At 41.6% G+C, this 15,175-nt stretch overlaps 1 protein-coding gene across 3 annotated transcripts in view; it reads left to right on the top strand.

Moving 5' to 3' along the window:
• The window catches only part of LOC135110184 (3-hydroxy-3-methylglutaryl-coenzyme A reductase-like), a 154,675-nt gene that overhangs the window by 56,850 nt on the left and 82,650 nt on the right, over positions 1-15,175 (top strand). The window contains exon 1 of one of the 3 annotated variants that reach the window (XM_064022211.1): positions 2,601-3,269. The exons of the other annotated variants lie outside the window; for them this stretch is intronic. Coding sequence (XP_063878281.1) covers positions 3,263-3,269 — 7 coding nt within the window. The 5' untranslated portion in view covers positions 2,601-3,262. Of the gene's footprint in view, positions 1-2,600; positions 3,270-15,175 lie in introns of those variants that run through there. 3 annotated transcript variants of the gene reach the window in all.

Here is a 15,175-nt window from a genome sequence, read left to right as displayed (position 1 = left end):
ATTTAAAAGTTTGTACGGTGCTGCAGTCTATCAAGTCTCGAGGAAACCCGTTCCACAGATTAACAACTCGATGGAAAAAAATCTCTGATTCATGAAAGCTGAGGGATTTCCCAACAATTTTGCAATCGTTTCCTATCGTGTAATTTGAAAAGGCTACCGTGAAATACTTACTGCAGTCCGTGTTATCAGTGTTTTTGATGATCTTAAACACTTATATTAAGTCGTCTCTTAGTCTTGTTTGCGTTAATAGAAATTAATTCTCTTAAGTCGCTTCTTCGTATGATTTGTTCCTTAGGCTTCATCAGCAAACTTCGATATTATACCGGTAGCACCCCTCATCTACGTCGTTTATATAATCAGAGAAGTGAGCAGGTCCTAAAACTAACACCTGTGGCGCCCCATTGGTTGCGTTAGTCCACTTGGATGTTTTCCATTTGTTAATACTCTTTGTTTACGGTTGCTCAGCCAGTTTTCCTACCAGTTTCAGCATACCGCTTTGGTTACCATTAGATTTTAGTTTAATCAGTAAACTATTGTGATGGACTTTGTCGAATGGCATTTGAAAATCAAGTTGTATTATATCTACCGCATTACTTCAGTAATACTGGTTCAAAATATCACAGAAGTCTAAGAGATTCGTTAATTAAGAGCGTTTATTGCTGGAGCTGTGTTGTGAGTATTTTTAAGTATGTTGTTTTCTTCTAAGTGATTAACAAGTTTGCCTTCCTATTTGTGGCGTCTAGCATTTCGCATACCAGTAATTGGGCGGTAATTTCAAGATAAATATTTACTGCCTTTTTTTTTTTTTTTTTTTTTTTTGCAATCGTAGTTACGTTAGCGAGCTTCCACTCATCAGGTATTGTACTAGACTCCAGGATTTATTGAACAATAAAGTCAGAGGTTTAACTAATTTATATGTAGCTTTTTTTAAGATGTAAGGCGGTGAGGGGGGGGGTAATGTCAAGGCCGGGTGACTTGCTAATTTAAGTTTATCGACACATTTTAACTCGTCTATGTTATTTAGGGCATCGTTGTCATGAATTTGGACTGCAGTCGCTGAGATCTGCTGGAGAGAGAGAGAGAGAGAGGGAGAGAGAGAGAGAGAGAGAGAGGAGAGAGAGAGAGAGAGAGAGAGAGAGAGAGAGAGAGAGAGAGAGAGAGAGAGAGAGTCCAAAACCAACAGAGGCGAGAAAGTAAGGGAAGTAGGTGTGGAACAGGTGTGGTACAGATAAGTAGAGGGAAGGTAAGGGCTATCAGTTATTTAATTCAGGGGAATATGTAGAAAATTTAATTCAGGGGAATAGGCAGAAAAGGGAAGGCATCGCTGGAATCTCTTAGTCCTATCCAGTTTATAGTGAGTTTTTATTTTCTTTCATTCAGTGTTGTTGTTTTTGTTGTTGTGGTGGTGGTGGCGGCGGCGGCGGCGGCGGCGGCGGCGGCAGTGATGGTTGTGGTGATTGTTGTTGTTGTTTGTTGTTGTTGTTGTTATCGTCGTCGTCGTCGTCATTGTTATTGTTGATTATTTTGACCTCTTTCTTAATTAATCTTATCAGTGGTCCTTAAGTGAAAGTATGTTTGAATTTTTCTTCTCTTGTTTGGTTGTTTCTTTGTGCCTCGAGGAGGCAAGGCAAGGAATAAAAAAAAATATTATAATGATGGTAATATAATAATAGTGATGATGATGATGATGGTAGTAGTAATAATAATAATAATGATAGTAATAATAATAATAATAGTTACTGTTATTTTTATGATAATTATTATTATTATTATTATTATTATTATTATTATTATTATTATTATTATTATTATTACTATTATTATTATTATTATTATTATTATTATTATTATTAATATTATTATTATTATTGATAGTAGTAGTGGTAGTAGTAGTAGTAGCAGCAGCAGCAGCAGCAGCAGCAGTAGTAGTAGTAGTAGTAGTAGTAGTAGTAGTAGTAGTAGTAGTAGTAGTAGTTGTTGTTGTTGTTGTTATTGTTATTGTTGTAAAAGCTGCATTAGTAGTAGCAGTAGCATCAGCAGTAGAAGTAGCAGCAGCAGAAACAACCGCAGCAGTAACACTAATAACAATAGCAGTAGGAGTAGTAGTAGCAGCAGTTGTAGTAGAAGTAGTAGTAGTAGTAGTAGTAGTACTAATACTAATAGCATCATCATCATTAGCTGCAGCAGGAGGAGCAGGCAGGCAGTTCCATAATGAGATTCCGGAGACGAAGCCTGTATCTCCCCTACGCCACAACCCCTTCGCAGTCCGCACGTGCAGCCACATTAGTGTGTGTGTATGTGTCGTGGGTGTATACCCACTGTACGTTGGCGGAAATTATGCAATACATCTCGTGATGTCATAATTAATTAGTAAGTCTCTCTCTCTCTCTCTCTCTCTCTCTCTCTCTCTCTCTCTCTCTCTCTCTCTCTCTCTCTCTCTCTCTCTCTCTCTCTCTCTCTCTCTCTCTCTCTCTCTCTCTCTCTCTCTCTTAGGCATTCTTGTGTGTGAAGTGTTTATTTGCGTCATGCGATGAAGAGGAGAGAGAGAGAGAGAGAGAGAGAGAGAGAGAGAGAGAGAGAGAGAGAGAGAGAGAGAGCATTATCACCACAGTCAATGCGTGCGTAAATACCATGGAGCTATGGTTATACCTCCATATATTATACCTCCATGGTATGTACACCAAAATTAACCTTCCTCCCCTTCCCCGTTCACCACCACCACCATCATTGGTGTTCACTCACGTCACACACACACTCGCGGCGTGACTGGCCGCTCGCGCCTAGCCGGACAGTCAGTTCCCCTGGAGACGCGTATTGGTGTAGAGGTTTGCCGCTCCACGCTCCCGCCACGATAACACGAGTCTGTAGAGAGTATCAAGGCAGTGGTGTTGGCGGTCCCTTGAAAACGTGGTGTTGAGAGCATGGAGGCTGTGCTGTGAAGGAGCCATTTGAGTGCGGAAAGTGTTTTTTTTGTTGACAATAATTAGAATACTTTGGTTTGTCTGGAAAGAGAGTTTCTCCCCTACGTACCAACCCGGAGGTGAACGGAAGGCAAGACAGACGGAGAGAGAGAGAGGGAAGGAGGAAAGGACTTTCTCTCCCGTCCTCAAATAGTGGATCGCCTGCGGAGTGCATCGCTTCTCCCTTCTCTCCTCCTCCCTCTTCTGTCCCTCATCTCGTGCTCTGTAGTGTCAGTAGTTGGCCGTCGTCTGTCTGCCTGTCTTTCCCGTTGGGCCGCCCGTTCATCGCCTCACGTGCCGCCATGGAAGGTATGCGTGTGTGTGTGTGTGTGTGTGTGTGTGTGTGTGTGTGTGTGTGTGTGTTTACCGTTTCTACCGTCACTACCGTTATTACCTTCTTCCACCACCATGACTACTGCCACTACCACCATTTCTGATACTATTTCTGTACTACCACCGTCACCACCACCATCATCACTTCTACTACTTATGTACTACTACTGCCACCACCAACGAGGCATATTGTATTTATAGTGCTGTATTCAAAAACGCTTTGCTCTTTCACCACGACTATTCTCAAAGGCCACAAAGATGATTAGCTGGGTTCTCAAGAGTGTTTCTCCTGTTGATATAAAAATCTGTTTTTAACTTTAACTAGAGCCTCTTTGAATGTCGTGGTGAGGTGCAGAAGTGTTTCAGGATAACGTCCTATATATTCCTCGTCTCAGTGTCAGTGTAGTTCTTTCCCAGCCTTCATATTCATTCCAGAGAGCCACCTGGTAGCGTTGTCGTTGCCGTTCTCTTTGCCGTATGTTGATAAGTATGCTTAATCCATTCAGTGGAGCGAATGATCGCAGCCTGATCTACGTACTAGTTGCTGCTTAGAAATAGATCAGTTAGTGACTGGATGATATCAAAGTAGCATTAGCGTTTTCATCCGAGGGTTACGTTAGGTTAAGTTTGGGGTGGTTTTAGATTAACTTAGTTAATTGATTTCATTGCTAATCCCCTCATTGTGAAGATCATGATTTAAAAAAAAAAGCATTATATTTTTGCCCCAAAATAAAAAAAATAAAAAATAAAAAATCAATCGAAATGACTAGGTTAGGATTATTTCCATAAAACCGCAGTGATTTTCTTGTTTTGTTGAATGTAATGAGAAAAATATGTTTGCAGGATATGTTTACTAATATTATCACTACTTGCTCGCGTGAGGGTAATTTCATGTATGTATTTTCTCTCATGGCCAGGCGATTCTAGTATTCGATGCGCAATACTAGATACAAGTAGTGATTGATACATACAAAGTAGTGATTGATATTAGTAAACATATCCTGCAAACATTTTTCTCATTACATTCAACAAAACAAGAAAATCACTTGCCTTTGCTTGGTACTGTACAGGTGCTTAACTGCGCATCGAATACTATAATCACCTGGCCATGGGAGAAAGAAATATGTTGTACTCAACATACGAAAGTAGAAATAGTTGGGTTTGTTATAAAGAGACGAGAGCAGCTTGTATTTCTTGAAGGGCAGAGGCAGAGGGGAATGATTGTGCGGCAGTGGAGATGTAGTTAACGAGGTGTGCTGAAGAGTCATAGAGAACAAGACTTGAGTGAAAGAGTGAGGGAGAAGGAGGAGTAAAACATTCCAGTAAGCTAGCTATACTTAGTGAATGACCGGAGTTGACTCTTGTTGAGGGGTCACCTCTGTTTTCTTGGAGACGCTCAGCGGACAGACGGCTTGCCGCGATGCCCCAGACAGGCCAGCATTCCCCGTGGTGTCTTCAGCCCGGTGGGCAGCCCGTGCATACGCTGCTTTCTCCTGGCAGGTGCCCTTGCCGCGGGGTTGTTTGGCGGAGCAGCAGCGCGGGGGCCCACGACAGTTGTGCCTCACCGCCTGGAACTGTCTCGGTCAGGTAAAGGCGTCTCGTAATATTATGAATGCGGCGGCGCCCAAGTCATTCTTGAATTTCACAAGGGTGCTGCGTCTCGTCCTCTGCAAGCGGCACCTGCACACCTTCATGGTTCTTCCGCAGGCTCTAAAGTGCATAACCAGCTTGGCCAATCAGGTGGCAGCAGTGGGAAACGTTGCCTTCGTCCACTCCTTCAGTGCCCCACCCATCAGCCTTCAAGAGACGATAGGTGACGTCAGTCTCAGCGGCGTGCATCTCAGCTTCACCAGGATCACGCCTTGGGTCTTCGAGTCTTGGGGGGCCGCACCGGTACGGGAGCGCCGGGCCACAGTGTTCTTCATAGGAGTCTTGTTGGCAGGGTTCTGCGGTTGCTGGCTGGCTCCAGCACAACACTCCTGGTTTTGTTGTCTCTCCTCCCTGCACTGTAATGTGATGCGATGCATGCGACACTGAGGTGTTGGGGCATTTTGGTGTCTTTCCTGCCAGGCTGGTAATGCACAGAATGTTGTGTGCAATTGTTGGAAGTCGTGTATGATCTTGTAAATATAATTATATGTAAATGATACAAGTTATGCGGTTTGTTTAACTCAACGCGTTCCCTTGAACCCACAAGTGCCTCTTTGATCATAAGAAATGCAAAAAGATAGTGCATTATAGAATCACGGCAATTAGATGACTAGTTCATAGGCTGTAGCGTAATTCTGGTCTTCGACATTATTGTTTCTGCTTCTTTATTTCGTCCAAGCACTGATCTCGCCCTCAGGCTACGGCCCACTCCTCTCATGCACCTTGTCAGTCACATCCTCCATTGACTTTGGCGGTTGCTGTTTGGTCTTGAAGCCGCATCGTCAGTAGTGAGCAGCCTCGTCCCGACACAGGTGCTCTTGCTGGCTTTGTTTGTTGCTGTGTTACGAACAAAGAGGCACTCCAAGTTGTCACACTGATTACTCTGCTATCCTTGTGCTCACTTAATGTTGTAGTAGTTCACTTTGCAGCATTCAGAACCCTTTTGACTCTCGTATTGTTGCAGAGAGAGAAAGGAAAGCCAGTGAGAATAAAGAAGAAAAGCAGAGAATGAAAGCCATGAAGGAAGGGAGAGATGAAAGGAAGGAGGAAGAAGTGAGAAATTTATGGGAGAGTGAAATGAAACGAGGAACGGAGAGAGAGAGAGAGAGAGAGAGAGAGAGAGAGAGAGAGAGAGAGAGAGAGAGAGAGAGAGAGAGAGAGAGAGAGAGAGAGAGAGAGAGAGAGAATCTGCGGAAAAGAAGGGATTGTGAGGGTACGTCCGGGATGAGAATGGGAAGGCAAAGGAGGGAGGTTGGGTGAGGTGAGGTGAGATGAACTTCAGTTGAAGTTACAAAGATTTTTAAGGGTGTTTTTATGGTTCTAGTAAAAGATGAACAAGATTTCTGTATTACAGTATTAACAGGAGAAACACTCTTCAGAACCCGGCTGATGATCTGTGTGGCCTTTGAAAATAGTCGTGGTGAAGGAACAAAGCATTTCTGAACACGGGTCGAGGTGTGTATAAACGATGAACAAAACAGGAAAGGATTAAAAATAAATCAAATACAGTCTTAGCACCTCCCGGATAATTGGTTGTGTGTTAGTGTGTGGCTGCGGTGTGCCTCCCTTATTTTAAAAACTGGCTTACATTCACCACCTGATCCACGAAACATGATTTATGCTGCAAACGTAGAATAAGTTTTGTTCGAGCCCCGCGTGTGTGTCTGTCTGTCATCGCTCGTTCCTAAGCACCTGCCTGTCTCCCCCCCCCCCCCCCTCTCTCTCTCTCTCTCTCTCTCTCTCTCTCTCTCTCTCTCTCTCTCTCTCTCTCTCTCTCTCTCTCTCTCTCTCTCTCTCTCTCTCTCTCTCTCTCTCTCCAGTGATTGCCAGCCTTGTTTGCTACTTTTGTTTCAACTACTACTACTGTTGCTACTACTACTGCTACTACTACTACTACTACTACTACTACTACTACTACTACTACTACTACTACTACTACTACTACTACTACTACTACTACTACTACAGCTGCTGCTGCTGCTGCTGCGGCTGCTATTAGTGATAGTAGTGCTTCTGTTGTTTTCAGGATCCTCGTTGTTAGCAATTTTTATATCGTCCGCAAACTTTGATAATTTACTGCGGACCCCTTCATTGATATCGTTAATTATATAATATGAAGAGAATTGTTCCCAAGACTGGAACCCTGAGGAACGCCACTAAAGTTATAGTGGCGTGTAGCTTTAACAAGAGCCTTTTGAAAATAGTGGAAGTTTGGCGCAGAAGTGTTGCAGAATACGGACCCAAGTTCTCAGCCTCTCTGCTTGCCATCTCTGGGTGTGCGGCGCCTCCCGGCCTTAACTCGTGGACTTAACGTGTTGGCCAAGGACGGTGGAGGTGTCCAGACCCAGACAGGAGGTGTTTTGTGTGGATGTTTTGTTTATTATATATATATATATATATATATATATATATATATATATATATATATATATATATATATATATATATATATATATATATATATATAGATAGATAGATAGATAGATAGATAGATAGATAGATAGATAGATAGATAGATAGATAGATAGATAGATAGATAGATAGCAGCAGCTGCTGCTGCTGCTGCTGCTGCCGACAATGCGACGATGATGGTGGTTAACACACACACACACACACACACACACACACACACACACACACACACACACACACACACACACACACACACACACACACACACACACACACACACACACAGTACAGTATTCATGTTTTATCATCAGTCTCCTCTTTTTCATCTTTATTTTCACAATTTTCATTGTCTATGTAATAATAATAATAATAATAAACAGTTTATTCTTCAAGCAGTTAACAAACTGAAAATGTACAGAGGGGGTGGGGAAATACTTAACACTTATCTTAAAGCTAAGTCTAATCTACAAGGGAAATAGTGTATGTGTGTGTGTGTGTGTGTGTGTGTGTGTGTGTGTGTGTGTGTGTGTGTGTGTGTGTGTAAGCCACGTGTATTCTATTCAGTATAAATTTCCCCCCCCCTTCCTCTCTCCCATAGTTTTTCCTTCGTCTCCCCTTTTCTCCCTTCTGTTTCTTCTTCCTCTTTGTCAGTCACCCTTTGGTAATCATTGGCTTTGTATGTACCGCCACTCTCTCTCTCTCTCTCTCTCTCTCTCTCTCTCTCTCTCTCTCTCTCTCTCTCTCTCCTCTCTCTCTCTCTCTCTCTCTCTCTCTCTCTCTCTCTCTCTCTCTCTCATTTAATTTTTCAATCGTTGTCCTTTCCTCTCCTCACCACTCCTTGTCGCATAGATTCATTAGTTCCTAAGCCCTGTGAAGTAGCGTTGCCTCTCGTCATTCCCTCCAATATCAACAGGAGATCTTCCATATTCATACGCTTGACCTTTCAACCACTTCCCTTTCTTCATGACACTGTATTCGAACTGTTTGTTTTGTTTGCATTAGGTTTATTTTGCGTAGTGAAGTCTGTCAAGCAGGATGGTGAAGATTTTTGTGTATTACATTTATCTCATTCATGTAAGAGGAGCACTGGCATAGGGGTCGGAAAGTTAAAACCAGTTTGTCATGGTTAATTCACCTTAATTTTTCATTTTTCTTACTTTCTGATGGGATAATTACTGCTAGACCATTATTTCATCAACGGATGGTTACTGCTTCCTTCTTTTTACGTAAGATGGGTACTAGCCAAGAGCTACTAAACCTTGAAAAAAACAAACACCAAGGTATCTCGTTAGTCGCCAAAGAAAAGGGCCAAAACTGTTATCAGAGAAGTGTCCTGACACCTCTCTACAAAATTTAGAAAAAGGCTTATTAAGCTACTAGTCGCCAAAAAGAGCCAAAATGATTACCCAAATTGGAGAGGTGTCTTGAAACCTCCCTCTTGAAAGAATTCAAGTCATTGGTGAGGGAAAATATAGAAACAGGCAGGGGAGTTTCAGAGTTTACCAGTGAAAGGAATGAAAGATTGAAAATACTTATTAACTCTTGCATAACGGAGGTGGACAGAATATAACTGAATAGGAGGAAAGTAGGAAGTTTAGGTGAGCAAATTAGAAAAAATGTTGAAATAGAATGTTTCTTCATCGTTCATTGAATAAGCAGTAACATTTTAACAAGAGCTTTCACTGGAATGTGTGTGTGTGTGTGTGTGTGTGTGTGTGTGTAATAATAATAATAATAATAATAAACGGTTTATTATTTAGGCAGTTAACAAACTGAAATATAAACGGTTTATTATTTAGGCAGTTAACAAACTGAAAATGTACATAGGGGGTGGGGAAATACTTAACATGTGTGTGTGTGTGTGTGTGTGTGTGTGTGTGTGTGTGTGAACTTTGATGTACTTTACAGTTTTCAAGGCGCGCGCGCGCGCACACCCATCCACACACACGAGAGAGAGAGAGAGAGAGAGAGAGAGAGAGAGAGAGAGAGAGAGAGAGAGAGAGAGAGAGGGTAAATTGAGAAGTAGGAAAATTTAATTATCTTACAGTGAGAGAGAGAGAGAGAGAGAGAGAGAGAGAGAGAGAGAGAGAGAGAGAGAGAGAGAGAGAGAGAGAGAGAGAGAGAGAGAGAGAGGAGGGGGTAGGGGGCAGGAACATTTGAATATCTAAGGATTTCCTGTGTGTGCCCTGGCAACTGACGGGGAGGAGGAGGAGGAAGAGGAGGAGGAGGAGAAGGAGGAGGAGGAGGAGGAGGAGGAGGAGGTGGTGGTGGAAGAGGACAAGGGGAGGGGGAAATCAGAAAACGTTTACAGAAATTATGGAATGACAAAACAGCTGTTTCGGTGTGTGTGTGTGTGTGTGTGTGTGTGTGTGTGTGTGTGTGTGTGTGTGTGTGTGTGTGTGTGTGTGTGTGTGCGCGCGCGCGCTTGGGGTGGGCAGGTGCGTGTGGTCATGTGGGTTGCCACAGAGCTACGACTAACGACTCTCTCCTCGTTTGGGTTGCCTAGAGAGAGAGAGAGAGAGAGAGAGAGAGAGAGAGAGAGAGAGAGGTAAATTATGATGAAGGAAAATTTAATCACTTTACAGTAACTTTTTCATCTTTGAATATTTTACGAATTTTTATTTTATTCATATACTACTACTACTACTACTACTACTACTACTACTACTACTAATAATAATAATAATAATAATAATATTATTATTATTATTATTATTATTATTATTATTATTATTATTATTATTATTATTATTATCATTATTATTATTATTATTATTATTTTACTTTTTTTTTTATATTTTTCTTTCCTTCACTACAAGCACACTTGGCAATGCCAGCAATAGAGTAAACACACACACACACACACACACACACACACACACGATGATAAATAAATAAAATGAAGTAAAATAAATTAATAAATAAATAACAATTGAGAAATAAACAAATAAACAGATATATACACAATATGCTCTAGAGGACAATATCAGTACTACAAAATACTGACCTGTTTAGCTGCTGGCGTTTCTTTCAGTGCACGCATACCGCTTCGCCTGCACACACGGCCTGATGACACGCCTCATGCCCCCACCCCGCCACTTGCATGCTGTTACTGCCAGGATTCTCACCCCTCTCTCCTTCCTGTGTGATATTCTTAACTTCGTCATATCTTCATTGTATTTCATCTTTTAAGAGACTGATAACTTATAATTTTTTACTTATCTCCTTTTATTCCTCCATATCTCCCGTTCTTTTACTTCTGCACATCTCTTCCTCTTTTACTTATCCACATACCTACTACATCTTCCCCATCTCTTAAGAGACTCTTGAACTTCTTTACTCCACTCCTTCACTTGTTTTCTAGTGATCCGTGCAACTTTTCCTCTTCGTTGCTTCGCTTCACCTTGTTTTCTGCTCATCCGCGTTAACTTCTTTATCTTGTTTCCTGGTGATGCACGTAACTTCTTCCACTTTACTTCTTGACTTTACTTTGTTTTCTGGTGATGTTTGTAACCTGCTCTTCACTTCTTCACTTTATTTTCCTCTTCCACTTCTATCTCTGTTTTATTCATCCCAATCCGATGATCCGCTGACATTCGCTTCACTTCACCTTTCTCTTTCACTCCTGTCTCTCCACTTTACCTTCCTCCTGATAATACCTAAATGATAACTCACTTCAGCTCCCTCACCTTTCTTTCTACCTAGATTTCTTCGGTGTCATCATTTCTATTCTTATTTTATTTGACAGTCTTTACTATGTTTTATTTATATTTATTTATTCATTTATTTATTTTTTACTCCATATTCACGCTACAACACTTCCCTTGACGCTGCCGCCTGGCACCTCTCAGCCACCTCCCCACTACTCCTTGAGCCCCAGCTAGCCCTGTGCCAAAGTGTGCGTAGAGCCTCTTGAGATCAGACCGTCTTCAGTTTCTCCTTGTATCAGTGAAGCAACAATAACATCCACCACCACCACCACTACTACTACTACTACTACTACTACTACTACTACTACTACTACTACTACTACTACTACTACTACTACTACTACTACTACCGCTGCTGCTGCTGCTGCTGTTACTACTACTACTACTACTACTACTACTACTACTACTACTACTACTACTACTACTACTACTACTACTACTACCGCTGCTGCTGCTGCTGCTGTTACTACTACTACTACTACTACTACTACTACTACTCCTCCTCCTCCTCCTCCTCCTCCTCCTCCTCCTCCTCCTCCTCCTCCTCCTCCTCCTCCTCCTCCTCCTGCTGCTGCTGCTGCTGCTGCTGCTGCTGCTGCTGCTGCTGCTGCTGCTGCTGCTACTACTACTACTACTACTACTACTACTACTACTACTACTACTACTACTACTACTACTACTACTAAACAACGTCAAGAACAACAACAACAATAACAACAGAAATGATAATAATACTAACTACTATTACTACTTATTCTACTGTTGGTGATGATTATTATAATTAAAACTGTTTGTGTGTGTGTGTGTGTGTGTGTGTGTGTGTGTGTGTGTGTGTGTGTGTGTGTGTGTGTGGTGTGTGTGTGTGTGTGTGTGTGTGTGTGTGTGTGTGTGTGTGATTAACAAGGCATCTGCACAAACAATGCGAAGTACAGAGCTTTGTTACGAGTTGCTGTGCCCTGTACGCAAATAACTTCTCTGTGAATATTTTAAGAAAACAAGGGCTTTCTGTGTGTGTGTGTGTGTGTGTGTGTGTGTGTGTGTGTGTGTGTGTGTGTGTGTAGCACCGGCGCAAAGGCCAAGGCATCACTGTGAACAGCAAGCAGGATCCCCTTTTCAGAAACACTCTGCTCTCTCACCACAATTATTTTCAAAGGTCACAGAGATGATTAGCCGGGTTCTCAAGAGAATTTTTTTCATGCTAATTCAGTAGAAATCTGGTTCGTTTATCTTTAGAACCACTAACCACGTGTAGCTTCAACTAGAGGCTTTTTAATGAAGTGGAGGTGCGGCGCAGGAGTGTTTCTGAATTATGATCTTAGTGGGTACAAATGTTAAATGTCAGATACCGTAATGAAAGGCCCATCATTCATTGCTGTTGTCTTGTGTGTCGAAAATAATAGACCTTTAAATATGTATGCCGAAATATTTTAGCAGTTTTCTTTGGTACTTCGACAAGAGATAAATCATTGAGTTCTCAACATTTCTCTTATTCCGTTTGTTGAGAGTCAACGACTGGTATCCTTACGAAGTTGAAAATGTTTTACTTTTCTTTGGCGTTTCGAAAGGAGACGAAATAATAGAATACCAAAACTTAAGGAAATTGAGAGAATGCAGGTAAAATTCCTAACGTGTTCCTGACACTTATGACCATATTCGGAGACACTTTTATGACACAGCTCGAATACTTTCCAGTGGCTCTACATAGGTAAAGTTACACGGGTTTTTAAGGATGTTCATATGGTTCTAGTGACAAGATTTATACATTACTAACAGAAGAAACACTTGTGAATTCTGCGAATTATCTTTTTAGCATTCAAAAATAGTAATGGTGGTGACACTGATTTTTAAGGCCGCTTTTGTGATTGAGGTGACAGATTATCAAAATTTCTACATTATAAACTGGAGAAACACTCTTGAGAATCCCGCTAACCATCTCCCTTACCTTCGAAAACGGTCGTGGTGAGAGAGTAGAACGTTTCAGAACATGGACATCATGACTTGTACATCTGTATCAGCTTCTGCGATTAGAAAATGATCGATTATTTCATTTTTACTTTTCTTTTAATGGGAGAATGAGTTTGCTGCTTCATCTGGCTCATGGGATAATCATTGCAGACAAACGGAAACCAAAGGATGCTGCAGCTAGTGTGACGCAACCTTCTCATCAGGTGAGGCAATGGTCTGTATTCTGAAAAACTTCTCTCTCACGCTGTGACTATTTTCAAGGGTCACATGATGACTAGTCGGCCTCTCAAGAGTGTTTTCTTGTTAATAATATAGAAATCTTGTCAGTCTGCCAGTAGAACTATAAAAACACCCTTAAAAATTCGTATAGTTTCACAATGACTATTTTCAAAGGCCACAGAAAATGTTTCTCCTGTTAATAATGTAGAAGTCTTGTTAGTATGTCATTAGAACTGTAAAAACAGTTAAAAACCCATACAATTTCAACAAGAGCCTTTTGAAATTAGTGGAGATGCGGCGCAGAAGTGTTTCAGAATATTGTCTGAAAAGCGAGTGTCACTCATCCCCGCATCACGTGACCGCAGCCAGCACCACGTGTATACATTTCAAATCTTACACCTCCACGTATTGTTCACCCTACACACACACACACACACACACACACACACACACACACACACACACACACACACACACACACACACACACACACACACACACACACAATAGTAGCACCACCACCAACAATAGTAGTAGTAGTAGCAATAGCAGTTGTAGTTATACTTTATTGACCAGGTTTACACACACACACACACACACACACACACACACACACACACACACACACACACACACACAATAAGATAGATAGATAGATAGATAGATAACTTTATTGTCAAGATGCAGCATAATAAGCTTACAAATTGAAATTTGCTTTGGCCAGAGCTCCGTACAATATAAGTTGAGTAAAAGTATATAAAAATTATGTTAAAAAGTATTTACAAAATAAAAGTTAAAATGATTGAAAGTTAAGATAATTGCACATCATACTAAGGTTACATACATGTATTAGATATATCACAGTCACAGTCTATATATAAGAACCAGAAAATAAAAAGAAATCATAAAACGTAAAGTACTGCAGTCCAAAGAAGTATCAGTTGAAATATCACTAAGAAACCACAATAAAATCTGCTCCTCAATTATGAACTACCACCAATACTTGACTTATATTACTGAAATAAACAATAGAATTTCCACTGATTTCATCTTTATAACGGTTAAATATGACCGTATAAAGCACACCTTTCCAAAACGTTAGAGATAATACACACACACACACACACACACTCACTCAATTCATTAATCCGATTGCCGTGCTTATAATCTCGTAATGGTGGCAGTGGTAGCTACAGTGGCAGTAGTGACATGCCCGCGTGCCTACCGCAGCATTAGCAAGCGGCAGGCACTCGCTGACTCAGCCGCCGTCTCGCTCACACACCACGAGACACCGCCACGCAGCCCGGCAGACCTCGTGGCGGGATAGGTGTGCGGCAGTGGGAGAGGAGGAAGGAGGCGGCGGGGGTGTGGAGGTCACCTTGGGAGGGGCGAGAGAAGGCTTAGCTCGGGTATCGGGGATGAACGGTCACCTTCGCGGAAGGGTGTTGTTGGGGGGGGGTATGTAATGCCTCATCACACACACACACACACACACACACACACACACACACACACACACACACACACACACACACACACTTGCCCGATCCGTAGCTATAGGGCGCCTGGTAAAGTAATTGTTTTAATGGGTGAATACTTTTGTCTGGGGATCAGTTGTTGTAGCTATTTATTGACCAACGACTGTATTCCGAAACACTTCTGCACCGCACTTCCACTGCTAAAAAAAAAAAAAAAAACTAATTGAAGATACGCGTTTTTTTTTTTTTTTTTTCTCGCTGGTATGGGATGTTCTTGTGATAGATAAATACGATTTTTACATCATCAACAGGAGAAAAACTCTTGAGAACCCGGCTAGTCATCCCTGTAGCCCTTGAAAATAATCGTGATGAGAGAGCAAAGCGTTTCAGAATACGGACACAGGTGTGGAATCCACTTCCACACCCAATCAGACTTGATACCTCGCCT

This window comes from Scylla paramamosain, chromosome 20, assembly GCF_035594125.1.
Source record: "Scylla paramamosain isolate STU-SP2022 chromosome 20, ASM3559412v1, whole genome shotgun sequence".
NCBI lineage: Eukaryota > Metazoa > Arthropoda > Malacostraca > Decapoda > Portunidae > Scylla > Scylla paramamosain.
The sequence above is the reverse complement of the archived record's forward strand: the minus strand, read 5'-3'. Positions and strand labels throughout refer to the sequence as shown.